This window comes from Silene latifolia, chromosome 4 (genome assembly GCF_048544455.1).
Source record: "Silene latifolia isolate original U9 population chromosome 4, ASM4854445v1, whole genome shotgun sequence".
Lineage (NCBI taxonomy): Eukaryota > Viridiplantae > Streptophyta > Magnoliopsida > Caryophyllales > Caryophyllaceae > Silene > Silene latifolia.
The window spans coordinates 43,486,331-43,503,392 of record NC_133529.1 but is presented as its reverse complement, the minus strand read 5'-3'; the positions used below and the strand labels follow the sequence as shown (position 1 = coordinate 43,503,392).

Genomic DNA, 17,062 nt, shown 5'->3' with positions numbered 1-17,062 from the left:
GCCTGGATTTTTACCCGTCACTTTGGGTCGGGTCTTGGGTTTATTGTTTGATGTTTTGGGCCTATGGTTCATGTTTTGAAGTATGTTGGTATTTTGGCATGTAGGAAATTGTTTAAGCTAATGTTTCCGTTGAATTGGTTATTTTATAAGTTGGCATATTTTCTCTATGTCAATAGTTTTCACATGATAGAAATTAAAAATGGCAAGAGTATGACATTGTGGTAAATTCCGTGATGTGGGCCAAAATGGACCAAGACTCTGAGCTGGGCCAATTTGACCAAATGAGTTTGGTCAAGCTAGGTTTAAACCGTCGACCTCGATTTGACCGATGACCCGTCGCGGAACTAGGGTCGAGGATTTGTCTTTGAGTATGATTGTCTTTTCACATATTGGTAGTTGGATGCTTTGGATGCCTTATGCTTGAGTCTTGTTGCCTCCTTGCCATTTTAGCTTGTTCTCATGGATTATGGTACTGTTGGTTAGCTGGAATTTGGATTATTATTGATATTGGAGATATTGTTGGATTGTCAGCTGAATATGCTCTTGCGTAGCCTTTCATATGCTAGGGTGTGTATGATCATTTGTGTGTGCAAGTTTGGACTCTTTGCCCCTCTTATGGTTAATTGGGTGTCCCACTTGTCTTGTGTGGCGTGGGCTAAAGTATTCAAGCTGGGACTAGGTCCTAGGTGAGTATTTCGGCCTTCGTCATAGATAGGCCATTATAGTCTTTGACGAGTATATGTTCACCGCTTAATAGCCTTTGTGTCTTAGCTTGGTGGGTTTATATCCAAGTTAGGGTATGACTTCCTGACGTACTCTTAGAAGTATGTAGTCAGCTTAAGTACTAGCCAACCCTTTGGTGGACTCCTTAGGGGTACTCATGTGTTGTTATCATGGGTCTTGGATGCGGTAGTTTTCCGCATGTCGCTAGGTCTGCGCAGGTTTAGGACTGGGGTGTTTACCTTACCTCGTGGTATAGACTCGAGTTACAGAGTGATTATTGACTGTACTAGGAACTTATGCTTGTCTCTAGATATATTGTCCTTTCTTGTTTGATGATTCTATGAATCATAGAAGGTGAGATGCAAGCCGGCTATGGTTGATAGAGTTTGGATTCCTGGATGTTATGTGAATCACATGATAGTGTAGTATGAGTCGGTCTAGTATTCACATGCTAGGACTATGTGTTGTTATATTGTTGTTCACATGATAAGTACGATTGTCTAGCATCTATATGCTAAGGTTAGGTGTTATTCATATTCATATTCTTATGTTTACATGTTATATTAATTATGACATTTCGTGGCTGGGAGAACTCGGGAGTTACTCCCCACTGACTGTGGCTTTCGTATTTGTATAAAATGCGATCGACAGGTATGGTGATGCTTATATGGGGTTCATGGACGAGCTAGCGAGCAAAGTAACCTTGGGACTTACTTAGATTTGGTTTCATTTGTAGAGACTCTTATACGAGTTTTTATGTCACATACATTTTAGGGACATATATCTCCCTCTTTACATTTGGTTGTATAACTTTGCTATTCGTGACCTTAGCGATGGTTATGTTATGAAACTTCTATTTAGACCTTGTATGTTTTGACACCCTTACAATTTCGATATCTTTATAACAGGTTCAGGTTTTAAAAATTACAGGTTTTTACCCAAATGAACCTATTACAAACATATCCATGCAGTTTTATTCTAGAATTACGTGTTTACTTTTCCGCAATGAATGAGGGTGTCACACCTCTACCTAGGCATCCAACACTCAGTCATAGTTTTAAGATAAAATCTGTTGAATTGTTGGATGATAAAGATCTGATGGTGATGTTTAGTAGGTTTGAGGGAGAGAAGGAAATTGATATTTGGATTGGTTGTGGTACAAATCCTTCAACTGTATTGCAAATGGCTAGAAAACTCAGGGGAATTGAAGAGCCTGAGCATGAACCAAAGGAGGAAATGTGGCCAAGTAGTAATGGTTGTGGGAGGAGGAAATTAGATGTTAGGAGGAAGGTAACAAATGATGTTACAACTGTGATAACAAGTCAAAATTCCAGAATTTCTCCAAGAAGGTCAACAAGGAAGAGACAGGACCATGGTATGTCACCACTGAGGAGTGGGCAATCTATAGACTTGACTCACTTATCTAATGAACCCGAGTCAACTATCCATCTTATATCACAAAATCCAACAGTAAGAAGAAGTCCTAGGTTAACCATTCAAAGCACCCAACCCAACCAAACCATTCAACCCATCCAACCAACCCAACCAATTCAAACAACTCAAGTCACTCAAAAATCTTGTGAAGCACATGTTGAACAACCCAGATTCAAATTGTCCAAGTCAACTGCTATATTTAAAGGGGTTTTTGTGCCAAAGGTGAAAACTATTTGTGAAACACAAGCTAATTCAAGCAGCAAGTCAGTGACTAGAAGGAAGAGGATTGAATATGGGGAGAATCAGGGTGATGATGATTATGATTCATTGTCAGATGATTCTTATATTCCATCTGATAATGACACTATGAATGATGAGGAAGACTTGTCTGATTTGGAGAATGAGGATAACACTGTAATCTCGTCTCTTGACAAAATTGATGATGGATATGACCCATACAAGACTACAGAGTGGTCAGTTGAGGAAGAGGGTTTTGCTGCAAAGATGTTGAACAATGGGGAAATATATGATGATAAGGAGTTTGGGTCAATTAAGCTTAGGCCATGGATGCTATTCATGGATAAGGAGCATTTTAAAGACACTCTGAAGGACTTTGACATTCAAGAGGGATTTCATATCATAGTGGTGAAGGCTGACAAGTCTAGATACACAACAGAGTATGCCACTATTGGTTGTGATTGGAGAATCCATGCTAGTGTGCTAATTGATGGAACCACTTGGGCTATAAAATCAATCAGGAACCCAGACCATGGCTGTGTTGGTGTGACAGACCATAACCTATTGGCAAATTGTGAGTGGGTGGCCAAAAAACTCCTTTAAGACATTAGAGCAGATCCAGCAATAACAGGGGAGGGCATTGAAAAAAAACTTATGGAAAGGTATGGGCTTACTATGAAGACTTCTACAATGTACAGAATGAGGGAAAAAGCTTTAAGTTTAATTAATGGAGGGCATGATGAATCTTATGCCTTACTGCCAGCTTATGTTGAGATGATAAAGGAGACTAACCTTGGTTCTTATGTAATATGTGCTTGGACTGTCATGAACACCCCTAAGAAACCTTTACAGTTTAAAAGCTTGTTTGTGTCATTTAATGCTCAGTTTAGGGGACTAATTGAAGGGTGTAGGAGTTTGATAGGAGTGGATGGAACACACTTAAAGGGTAATCATGGTGGTGGACTACTTTCAGCCATTGCAGTGGATGGAAATAATGAAATATTTTTAGTTGCTGTTGGTGTTGTTGAAGCTGAGAACAAGGAAAACTTGTCTAATTTTTTTTGGCATCTTAAGCAAATGCTTTCTGAAAGTGGGAGGGAAGACTGGACCATCATATCAGATAGGCAGAAGGTAAATTATACACTTTGTGGTTTTTACATGTTACATCTTATGTAATATTTTTTTGGCATCTTAAGCAAATGATTTGTGTATTGTATTATCACTGTAAGGAATTGAGCCAGCATTGGACCAAGTATGGCCTTCATTTTACAGAAGGTTTTGTGCAAGACATTTGTGTAAAAACTTCAAAAAAGACTACCCTGGGGTTCTTACGCATAAACTGTTCTGGAAAATTGTTAATGCTTACTCCCATTTTGTTTTCAAAAAAGCATTTGATTCCTTGGTTCAGCATGGAGGTCATAGTTGTGGCAGATGGTTCATGGATTTAGGAAATCATGAACATTAGGCTATGTATATGTTTGATCCAAGAGTGTCAAATGATGAAAACACCTCAAACTTTGTCGAAAGTTTCAACAACACCTTGTGAGTGCATAGGAACAACCCAGTGCTCAGTCTTCTTGAAGGTAACAATCACACCAAACTACTGGCTTAGCTTATTATTATTCTATGTTGTTATTCTGTGAACTAGCTCTGATTGTCCACCCATTACAGGTATTAGAAGAATTTCTATGGTAAGACATGCAACCAGACAACATGTTGCTGAATCATGGCCTGATGATGGGATATGTCCTAACATCAGGGATAGACTGGGAGTGCTTAAGAAAGAATCCAGGTTTTGTGAAGCCTTTTCATCCTCTGCCAAAGCATGCTATGAGGTTCGTGATGGGAGGACTTACTTACCTGTCTCCCTGACCAATAGAACCTGCAAATGTGGTCAGTGGCAGATCAATGGAATACCCTGCAAGCATGCAATCCGTGCCATTATAACTGCCAACAGGAAACCTGAGGCATATGTGAGTGACTGGTTCTCAGTGGCTAGGTATAAGGCTGCATGTGGTTTATCCATTCTATCTATACCAGATTCTGAGCAATGACTAATAATGGATAGCCCAAGATTGGAACCTCCAACACGGAAGAGGTCCATAGGCAGACCATCCAGAGAAGCAGGTTAAAAAAGAAAGGGGAAGAAGTCAATCAGAGTCAAGTGTAAGAAATGTGGATGTTTTGGCCATAACTCCAAGACGTGCAAATGAGGGTTCACAGCCAAAGAGAAGTAGCAGTAGCAGCAGCAGCATCAGTTGACAATACAAACAAGGAGCAGCCAAGTCATTGTCACTAACAGAGGGGAAGGAAGCCAAAGCCAAGTCACTGAGAGAGGGGAAGGAAACCAAAACAAAGGGAAAAAGAGGAAGGCAGGTAACTAGTTTCTGAAGAAAGAACCATCTTTTTGTGGGATTGAATGGAGCTTCAATGCAAGAAATTCTCAATCCGTGAACTACCTTTTTTTTCATGTTTAGTTATTGAACAATTAAGGGTCAAACATTGCATCTATTTTGTGCCAAATGTGCTGCTATGTGTATGCAAACTTGCAGCCTTTTTTTGTAAACATTGCCTTATTTTGGTTAAATGATGCAAACCTTCCATTGAATATAACAGTACAAGTTTTAATTGGAATAACAACTTCTTCAAACTTCCATTTAATTTCAAGGTTTTACATTTTAAGCACCACAACTACTACAATAAAGATGAAAAATAGAGCATTAAGCATAAACATAAACTTCATGAAGGTAGAAACTTCTTCAAACTTCATCTTCAACCCATTAAGCTTAAATTTAAGTACTTCTTCATTCTTCATCTTTAATCCCATGAACTCTTCATCTTCATAACCATTAATCCTTCCCACAGTTTTTTTCTTAATAACATGTTCATCACCTAGCCACATAACAAATTTGTCGCAATCAAGACATTTGAAATACGCTTTTAGGGGATTCGATGTTGAATCCGATATCTTTAAAACCGCATTCCTTCCACAGAAATTGCAACTTTGGTTTCGAAATTCGAGGTCTTCAATTGAGTCATTTCTTCTCCATTTGCTAGATGAAGAAGACATTAGAATGTTGAGATGAAAAATTATACTCCCTCCCATCCAGACCAAAGGTTACATTGACTTTTTGGCACTATTTATGTCTGTAGAGAATATTTGATATTATTTGTAACATACAAGAGAAAATATACTCATGTGAGATCTGTTGGATTTATCGTAATGAATGCTATAAGAATATCACAATTTTATAATGTGTAACTAACGATAATCACGTTACAAAATGCGCCTCGAAAAGTGTGATAAAGTCAATGTAACCTTTGGTGTGGAAGGGAGGGAGTAGGAAATTATGAGAAAAGTAAAGGAGGGTGAAGAATATTGGAGTATTAATGAAAAAAGATTGAGGGATGAGTGGTTATATAAGGGAAATAATGGAGGGAAAAATTGGAAAAAATGGGGGGAAAAGCTTATGGAGGAAATATAAGAAAGAAAAAGGGGAAAGAAAAGCCATGTTGGCTACTTAACGGTGCCTTGTTGGCAGTTAACGCCTAACATTGACGGAATATGGTAGTTTAGTTACAACAGAGAATTACTAATTGAACTCAGGGGCACAATTAGTATTCTGTGATACGTGAGGGTACAACTTAGAAAAGTGAAAAGTTAAGGAGCACAAGAGAGCAAACCTTTTTTTTTTTTTTTTTTTTTTTTTTTACAAATGTGTACTAGCATTATATATGTATATCAAAAACAAATTACATAAAACTAGTAACATACGAGGTTTCATTACTAGTAAGAAAAAATTTAATAAGACTAATACTACTAAAAACAGTTATAGGTAGGGCTGAGCAAAAAAATACAATACGTTTTTTTTATACGGATACGATACGGTACACGGTTCTTATTATACGGTTTTTCGTATATACGATACGAAAATCCGTATACACGATACGGTTTTCCAAAAACCGTTTCGTATTCGGGTCGGCGAAAATGAAAATCGGATATACGGTTTTAACCCCGTTTTGATTTTTATTAAAAAAAAAAAAACATATCACACCATAGACTACACACCGTCTAACATTCTAACAACTCACAAATCACACTTACAAGTTACACCTCTTCATTTGCGCCACCTCCTTTCATATATTCTCTAACCCTAATTTCAAACTTTCGATCCCCAATTCCTCCTCCTTTCAAACAATCTATTTTCCCCTTCTTTCGAACAACCCAATTCAGATCTGTTGCACTAATCGTTACTCTATCAAGATTCATTGTCTAATTTTAATTTTCGTTTGAAAACCTTTTTTTTTTTTTGATTATTTTTGCTTTACTTTTTGTTTGATTTTCGTTTGATTTTTTTGTATTTTTGTTTGATTTTTGTTGTTCATGATTTTCGTTTTGGGAAATCGGTTGTGATTAGGTTTTAATCTATTTCGATTTCGATTATTTTTTGTGTAATCTGTTGTGTCTCGCCTTTTTGTTATCTTCACTCTGGTTTGTTCTACGGATTTGATTAATTTGAGTTTTGAAATTGGAAGGCAGACAAAGAAGAAGGGTTACATCGCTAGTCTCTGCTACTGACTTCTTCACACTTCATTTTTTTAAATCGCATTTTACAGAAAATCAGAGAAACCGTATCCGGGTATCCGGATTTCATATATACGGTTTAACCGGGTACCCAAAAACCATATACCCGGTTAAACCGTATCGTATCCGGAACCCAAAAAATGGTGTTTTAAAAACCGTATACCCGATATGATTTTGAAAACCGAATCGAGTATACGGTTTTGCTCAGCCCTAGTTATAGGGACTTTAGACCCGTCACTTTTAGTAAGCAACTGGAAAAGCCGTGTGTTGCTGATTCTGAACAGCACATTCTGCAGCCTATAAGAGGAGGCATGAGTCATAGCTTCTAGTAAAGCGATAGTGGTAGCTTCAAGATGAGAATAACAGAAACAAAGAAGAACTTCATGAGTGATTTGGTTGTTGCAGCGGATTCGAAAGGAGCAAGTCCGACTCGGTTTGTTGAAAACCACATCAATTCTAAAGCATTGCTGAAAGAGATGTAGTGAATAGAGACGAGGGCTGGAATCAGCTTGTTTAGAAGGACCGTGCTCATTCCCAGTAAAGCGGGCTATAAAATAATGTTGCTGTTTGAAAAGCATATCGAACTCTTGTAAAATGGCAACGGGATTCACAAGGTAATTACGAAATATTACATTGTCTCTATGCTTCCAGATAGCAAAAAGGAGGAGAGAAAATTGCAATATTGTACCAGCTATATCCGAGTCTGTTCGGGTTAAATATCTCAAGAAGTTTTGAAACCATGGAAGAAAGGGTAAGTTGGCTACCTGATCAGTTCGAATACCAAGATAGCTAGCAAACCAAACATGTTTAAGTACGTCGCAGTCACGGAAACAGGTGTGCCATATTTTCAGAAGCCAGATGACAAAAATAACAAGAAGGGTTAACAACCAGGCCCCTTCTAATTAGCATGTCAGCTGTTGGTAAAATTTGATGAGTGATTTTCCAAAGAAAAATCTTGATATGAGGCTGACATGGGAGTTTCCAGATCAAATGTAATCCCCTATAAAATCTAGTGCAAAACAGTGGCGGAATCACTGTTGAATGGGATTAAATACACAATGATAAACTAAAACTCAAACTTGAATTATTATAAATATAATTCAAGGGAACATTTCCAAAATGGTAAGTCAATACAAATGCCACTTTTGCTAAAAAGGGCTAAAAATTAAAACCTCAAAAGTGTTTAACAAATCCAACATAAATAAAATAAAAGAGTAGGATCTACTACTCGCTAGCTCTCACTTGAACCCCGACAAAATCTAAAACCTGTCATGTTATATACATAACAACCACAATCAGTGGGGAGTAACTCAGGCGTTCTCCCAACCACATTTCATTAAGTTGAAAAAGCAATGCTAATATATCAAAGTAATTATAAACTTAAAACATTAATATATCAACATAAGTTAAAAGCATAAATAAATAAGATAAGTATTTTAAACTCATAATCAAAAGGTAGAGAAGGTAGAGTGAAACAATATCTCAATTCTTCTTATGGAAATTAGCTTAGTGACTTAGTTTAGATTTTCACTCGGGATATACTAAAGTACCGAAGTACCAAACTAGCTTTGAGAACCCAGTGTTACGCCGTCGGTGACCAACTCCAAATTTTCAAGGCTCAGTGTCATGCCGTCGGTAACCAACTCCAAGTTCTCTAACTAGGCTACTCAACTATAATAGGACGGCGTCTTACCACGTAGTGCGAGGTTCTAGTCTAAGCTATGTACATATCTCCTGGGATTATCTTTACACCCAGTTCAACCACTACTCCAACCATAAGTGAATCAGTTCTATAGCTGGTGGCAAAACCGTATATCTAAGCTTATTATTCTAAACCTTACACCTTACTTATTCCATAAGTTATTTAAATCCATTTCAAATGGTATTCTTTATTCAAATTCCTTAAAAGGAAACTTTCCAAAAATAGTAACTTCCAAATATAATAACTTTTCAAAAGTGGAAACTTTCTTAAAGTAGAAACATTCTTGAAATAGTGACTTCCTCAAAATAGAGACTTTCTTAAAACAGAAACATTCTTAGAATGGGACATCCTTAAAATGTAAACCTCATAAAAATAGTAATATTCTAAAAATAGAAACTTGATAAATATAAAAGGTTACTAAAAGTAGTAATATACTAAAAATATTAATTAATAAAAATAGAAACCATTAAACTACTTAATATATCAAAATAGCTAATATTGGCTCGGGATGAATATAACAAATTCCATAAGGACGTTTCATAAATACATTTCATTAACTTAGTAGTAAATAACAAAGTAATAATTTTTTTTAGGAAAGATATAAATAGTAAATAAATAGTTTATTTCTAAATCGGGTAAACTCATTTTAATACTAAATCATTTATTAAATAAATAAAATAATTTTATCTAATAGCTTATATCCAGATAGGCTTCTTACACATTCTGGAATTATATGTTAAATGATCAAAATACCCTTTCTTAAAAATCTGGTTTTATCCAAATATTACTCAGTTTAACCGAAAGTAGTAATTACCTTATAAAATCGATTTCAACTTTAAAAATCACTAAAATTTACACGAGCTCTTTTTATATCATCCCGTGCCAATATATAAAATTTCATGAATTTATCACTTCATTTGATAATTAAAACGTAATAAAAACCGATAAAATGATAAAACCACAAAACACGATTTAAACAATTAAAAACACTTTTCGACCAGAATAATTTACACAAAAATATATATCTTTCTAAAATGAATAATGAGAGTCAAAAATATATTTTTCGTAATTCTTAAGTGAAGAAAATAATTTAAAGCATAATTAAGTCTATTTTGGCCGAAATAATGAAATTATAAGAACAAATGCTAAATAAAGTTTAAGAACATGAAATTTATTATCAAACATCTCGAATTAATCCAAAGGACCAAATTATCAAAATATTAAAATTTTCGAAATTGATTTATAATAATAATATAATTGAGCCGAAATAAAATAATAATAACATTAATAAAAACGATATCAATTTGACAAGCTTTTGAAATCATAGTAGTCATTAAAATTATAATAAAACAAAAAAAATTACATAATACATGCAACTACTCATCAAACAAAATGAAATGTCGAGTCAACCATCACGCGTTACCTCTAATTGCAATCCGAGTCAATAAGATATTCGTCCTTATATGGATCTCCTTTGTGACCTACAAAAAGAATATAAATATATGGTGAAACCATATAAAAGTTAACTAAAAGGAGGAGTTAAAGGGTAATCATATTACCCTTGAAATAGGATGAATAAGAGGATGAAAATATGAACAAATATGGTTTGAGTCTTCAAAATTCACGGCTGAAAATTGGAGAGCAAAAGAGCGATGTTTTTCTTCTTATTTGTCGTAAAATATGAATGAGTGAAATAATGAAGGATGATATGAATTGGTAAGAAAAATAATAATGATTAGGCAATTATTTCTACTTCCAAAAACACGGTAAATAAAAAAGGGAACAAGAGATTGTTTCCTTAAATGATCAAATCACAAAGTGATATAAAGGAATGATTTCAATTTGCCATAATGAGGTGGAAAGAAATAAAAACAAAGATGTAGTAATTCACATAAATCCTCACGGCAAGACTTAGGCGTCAAGACCGTAATTTCCGAAATTTTTATCTTAAACGTTCATTGAAATAAAAGTCGGTCTATATTAGAAATCAGACAAATTAATCGACCAAGAACAGAATAGATCTATATAATACTATTAAAAGGAGAACTTAAAATGCCACGTCATAAATGCCACCTTACACTACCAAAAAGCCACGTCACTTACTACACATGACATGTCAAATTTTAATATGACATGGCGAGTTAATGTGGTATAAATCATCAACTTATTATTGTATGACATTAATTTAAATATATTTTTTTTCCAAAATTTATATATCCCTTTCAAATTTACATCAAAATTTCATAATTCATAATTTATAATTAAAATTTACACCAAAGTTTACATCATTATTTCTAATTTTAAAAGTAAAAAAGAAAAAAAGAAAGAAATATTAAATGCAAATAGCATTACAAATATTATACTTTGGACTTTTAAGCTTGTAGATAAATTAAACAACAATTAAAATCAAAATTCATATTAAATTTTAAATTTCGACGTTTATTGTTAGAATATTTTAAGCAACAAACAAATATCACATAATTCTAATTTACTCCGTTTATTAAAAAAATAAATATTTTGTTATATTAAGAGTAAATAATAACATATTTAACATTAAACAAGGTGGCTTTTGTCAACAAAAAAATAAAAATAAAATAAAAATTAAAGGAAACCTTTAACATTTCATTTCTCCTTACTCCATATTTATGTTTATATTAAATTTGCTAATAATGAAAAAGAATGCTCAAAAGTCCTAAAACCTTACTACATAATTATTATATATATTAAATTTGATGATAATAATAAAAAGACACCCAAAAGTCATAACATGCATCCTCAATTGGATATAAATGTTCGATGTAAGATAACATTTGTGAGCCAAATTTCACGCCAATATTTTTTTGCCCTCATCGCCAATAAAATCGTAGTTCTATATGTAAATAGTCTTTTTTAAATCTTATCAGTATATCAACATCAAGGTAAGGTAAATGTATTAAGGTTTTAAATTAATAATTTAATAATTTATTTTTAAGTTCCATTGGTTATGAAATGCTCATCACGTTTTAAAACTTTCTTATGTAGGAACTATCAAGATTTGTGGTAGGTAAATGTATTAAGGTTTGGTAAATGTATTAAGGTTTTAAAATAAAAATTCATTTATTTGTTTTAAAGTTCAATTAGTTGCTCATCACTTTTTAAAACTTTCTTATGTAGGAACTATCAAGATTTGTGGTATTGTGCTATTCGAAGGTAAATAAATATACTTACATCTTTATGGCTCAATGCCCTTTTTCTATTATTATTTAAATAAAAACTTAAATTAATAACGATAAGATTAATATCACGTAAATCAAATTTCACCATTTTATTTCTTATTAATTACTCGATGGATTTTGTCCTTTTTTTTCCCTAGAGATGGTTCATTGGAGAAAAATACTATATGGAGAAAGAAAATATTAGAATTGCTTAAACAACTACTCCCTTCATTCCACTCAATACTATATTATAAACTAACTACAAGATTGACTATAAGTTTTTGACGGAAGACAACATTTGTGAGACAACATTTAAGTAAATATTTTTGTACCGCTATCGCGAAAAGAATTGTATATGTCACTAACTTTTTTTTTATCATTATATCAGCATCAAGGTAAATGTATTAAGGTTTTAAATTAAGAATTCATTTATTTATTTTATTTTCCATTGGTTATGAAGTACATCACATTTTTAACCTCACATATTTGTTGTTTATTTCTTATTTAGGGATATTGAGATTTGTGGTGTTGTGCTATTCAAAGGTAAATATACTTACATCTTTAGACTCAATGTCATCTTTCTTCCATTATTTAAGAGAAACTTAAATTAATAACAAAAATTAATGACTAAGTGATTTTTTTATGTAGGGATGGTTTATTGAAGAAAGAAGACTAAGAAGATAAATATTAGAATTACTTAAACAAATACTCTATTCATTCGACTCAATACTATATTATAAACTAATTATAAGATTGACAACATGAATGTAAACAGTGGCGGAGCCAGGATTTGAACTTAGGGGGGCGAAAAATTTTAGGGGGGGCGAACGACTAATTTCATAAGGCATCCCGAAAAAATTTCAAAAAATTTAACTAAAAACTTCGAAAATTTCATCCGCCAGGGGGGGCGACCGCCCCTGCTAGCCCCTCCCTAGCTCCACCACTGAATGCAAATGACTAATTGTTTTTAGGTTCATAAAAAAAATTAGTATTTCAAAAACTTTCAAATGTATGCTTTATTTTGATATGTGTTGTTTTTTAATCATCATTTTTCCTTAGAAAAATAACACTCATAGAATGAAATTGAATTTGTGAGGATCTCAATCTTATTGACATGGATAATAGGTAGCATAAAAAATGGAGTGAAAAGCCCAAAAATTATCATTTAAGAAAGGAGTTAGATGTTAAATTAGTGAGGTGAATTAATTATCAATTATTAATAACTATAAAGATGAGAGAAATCTAAAAAGTTTATTTACATCTATATTATTCTTTTGTACACCTTAAATTTAATTTTCATTTTCTTTAATTATACACATGAGACACATGCCTATTCAAAATGGCTTTTGATAGAAAACATGATTGAGTGGAATGCTTAGTTTATCTATTTTGAAGTATACGGTTGAATCTCCAAGGTGGAAAATTTGGAGAAATGTCAAAGCACATTTTTGCTTAATATTGTTTAATGGATGATGTATAGGGACTTAATGATCCAATTATTACGAGTTGCTCCTTTCAAATTCTTAGTTCCACAATTTATTATAGTACTAGCTACAATATTATGGGTGCTGTGAAATGTTAGTTTTTGTCACAACAATTCTAATCGTGTGTTTTATATTAATTTCGGATTTGTTGATAAAATTTTAATATCTAATTAGTGAGGGTGTTGCATGTTTGGCGATCTTTGTTTGATAATATTATGGTTTCATGTAATGTGATTATGCGAATACCTGTATTATTAATTGATTTTAATCAGCTTCCATTGAGTTACTTCAGTTTTCGATTATGCGAATACATGTATTATTAATTGATTTTAATCAGCTTCCATTTGCGCATATTTGACATATCACAAAGCACGTAAAAGGATTTGAGTAACACCACTTACCATTTAAAACCCTCATAAAAGAACGTCAAATAATGACATGGTTTTGATAAAAGTATTTACTATATAACACTTTAGTTTCTGATTTTACATAAAACTATTGTACAAAAAAACTAATTTGTCTTGATTTTATAGAAGTCTTAAAACATGAAATCATATTGTAGAATGTTATGATTTGATTCACTAAAAATATCATAGTAAAAAATAAAAGAACCCGTGAATTTCACGGGTCACAAAACTAGTTAAATAATTAAATCACAACCGCAAATGAAAGAATAAAAATTAAATCTTATAAATAAGGTTTAATAAATGCGACTACCAATTTTAAGAATTAAAAAGGCGGAAAGGAATTTAATTGGAATAATTTCCAAGGCATTATAACTTAATTCGCAAAAGAGATAAAATATGAATTTCAAATTAGAAAAATGACGGGTGTTACATCAAATTCCACTGGAAATCAGAACATATATGCAAAGTAGAAGAAGCTGCAAGTTGATTTTTCCCAAGAAGAAACGAGTAACCAGAGCATGTCGAGTACAATCTATCTTCCGTAAATTCCCAATAAATATAATCATCCATAGGTTGACGAGGAATATCTAAGGAACAAATACTTTTTGTTGATGTTTTTGTAAAGACTTGGAAAATTACCTTATTGTTCCAGTCAGTCTAATCTAGGAAAATATCATCAAAAGTGATTGTTGGAGGCGGCATCTGCGATTTAAAAGATGGTTTATTACCCAAAATACATGCATCATTCTTAAGGTCAATCGATCTCCCATTTCCAAATTTCCACGCAATTCCATCATGGAGTAAATAAGTGGTCTTGACAACTCCATTCCAGGCAAATGACGTTGCTGAATATTTTGAGATGTTGCCTGGAATTGGAAAATATTTATGGTATTTCGAGCGAAGAACTTTGGAAACAAGTAAAGACGGGTGCTGGTGGCATCGCCAAAAATTTTTCGTCAAAAGAGCTTGACTAGCAAGTCTTGCATTTTTTAATCTAAGACCACCATCCGACTTGGGAAGTTGCAACTGTTCAAATGACAACCAATGTTGGGCATGTTTATTATGAGCTTTCTTCCACCAGAAAATGTCAATCAGGTAATTGATTTTTGATGTGATTTGCTGAGGGATTGGAAGAACAGAGGCGACATAAGCAACTGATGCCAAGAGAATGGAATTAATAAGAATCAGCTTAGCAGCTTGTGAAAAATTCGAAGGGCCCCAGGATAATATCTTAGTCGAAATCTTGTTTAAGAGAAACTGAAAAGCAGACGTTTTTCTTCCTCCCAAATCAACTGGGATGCCAAGATATAGACCGAAGTTCTGTTTTGGTGGACTTGTATAATATCAAGAATATTCTCCTTAAAGTCGGACGAAGTATTGGGACTGAATTTGGTATAAGATTTTTGATGATTAATCATTTGACCCGAAATAGAGCTGAAGTTATTCAAAATGCTTCTCAGAGATTCCCAACTCGCAGATGTAAGACGGAGGCACAAGAGCGAGTCATCAACATATAAAAGATGAGAAATAGCTGGGCTCTGCCGTGAGAGCTTGATACCTTCAATAAGACCATTTGTTTCAGCTTTGGTAATCATAAGAGACAAAATTTCCATGCAGAGGATAAACAGGTATGGCGAAATTGGGTCACCTTGTCGCAACCCACATTGAAGAAAGATACGACTGGAAGGAGTATCATTAATAAGAACTTGCAACGAAACAGTTTTGACACAGGCTTTGATAAGCTTTCTAAATACCTTTGGGAATCCATAACACTTAAGAACTTTGAATAAGAATGGCCATGATACTCTATCAAAAGTTTTTTTCATATCGAGCTTAATAGCGCCATTGTAACACCCCCATACTCCGAGTGCCTTACCAGGACCACTCAGGTATGAAGACATCACCATCTCGGTTGCCCGAGGTATGATAATCAAATAGACAAAACAGAAACAACATTTATTATAAGTAATTTAATGAATAAGTACAATCCTCGAAACCAAACTGAAAGTACAATACATTATTCCAAATCATCTTTCTCAATCGAAAAGTAAATAAAAACTAGACTACAGCGGAAGACTCTATCGTCATGTCGTGGCCATCCCAGCTATCCCAGTATCATCTCTATACCTGTTCAATATCTGCTCACCATCCCCGAATGGATCACCGCAGGTTTTACAAAACAACACCGGGGTCAGTACTAATCACACAATCAATATAGATAACAACAATAAGACAAACAGACAGCTGAACACACACACACACCCACCACCAACTCCCATCATCTCAATACTGACTGTCCACTGGACCAGCCCTGCCAGTGGGGGACCGCAGCCGTTCCCACCTAAGCCCCGCTCATCATACGAGCGATAACCCTGTCCATTAATGTGCACATCCCCTTTCGTGGCGGGTTCCACGAAGGGCGAAACTAGGGCGTGAGATCACTCCCGCAAGTGACCCCACTCAGCCGAGAACGCATCTCGAGAGCCATAGAAACCAATCACAATCACAATCACAATCACAATCACAATCACAATCACAATCTTCATATCAAACAACTAATTACAGCACATCACCAATATCCCATTATGGGACTAATACTGAGTAGGAAATCCTACCTGGAAAGCACAACACGCAGACGGTATCTACAGCTGTCTCAAAACGCCTCTTCTACGAATTCTCCTCCTAACATATAACACATAAAGACTACCAATTACTTACTATTCATAAAACCCCCAAATCCTAAATTAGGGTTTAACCAAACCTAGCAAAACATTATATAAATTATATTAAAAGCTTACCCTCGACGCAAGGAATCCAACGACACGAACTACGACACGAACTGACCGTCTGAACTCCGGGAATTGTTAAGGATGCGATTAGGAAGATGACTGACTGCTTTCTCTCTTAAACAGGTTTTAGGTTTTGGTAAAAGTGAATTAAAACAACGACGATTATGTTTAAATACCCTAATCGCATAATTAACAAAACCCGAAAAACTCCCCGTCAGAAACCTGGACACTCGATCGAGTACCCAAGGTACTCGATCGAGTACCTACTCGATCGAGTGCCCCACTACTCGATCGAGTGCCCAACAGTCGAAACTATTTTGCTTCGCCACTTACCCTTACTCGACGAGTAAGGCCTACTACTGATAGAGTACCCCAAGACTATAAATACGGAGTATTACAGTCTTCCCTCCTTAAAAGGAACTTCGTCCCCGAAGTTCAAACCACCACTAAACAAAGGTACTCCCATAAGCCTCCCGACTCGAAGGTCAAACAAAACACGACGTAAAA

General features: G+C 34.4%; 2 protein-coding genes across 2 annotated transcripts; one reads left to right on the top strand and one right to left on the bottom strand.

The window, feature by feature from the left end:
• Positions 1–3,084: 3,084 nt before the first annotated feature.
• On the top strand, positions 3,085–4,448 carry LOC141651452 (uncharacterized). The gene is made up of 3 exons (XM_074459166.1): positions 3,085–3,525; positions 3,624–3,828; positions 4,066–4,448. Exons 1-3 carry the CDS (start codon positions 3,085–3,087, stop codon positions 4,446–4,448), a joined length of 1,029 nt encoding a protein of 342 aa, XP_074315267.1.
• Positions 4,449–5,065: 617 nt separating this feature from the next.
• Positions 5,066–15,592, bottom strand: LOC141651451 (uncharacterized). The gene is made up of 3 exons (XM_074459165.1): positions 15,037–15,592; positions 14,504–14,920; positions 5,066–5,286 (listed from the first exon to the last, which is right to left on the bottom strand). Exons 1-3 carry the CDS (start codon positions 15,590–15,592, stop codon positions 5,066–5,068), a joined length of 1,194 nt encoding a protein of 397 aa, XP_074315266.1.
• Between the last annotated feature and the right edge of the window lie 1,470 nt (positions 15,593–17,062).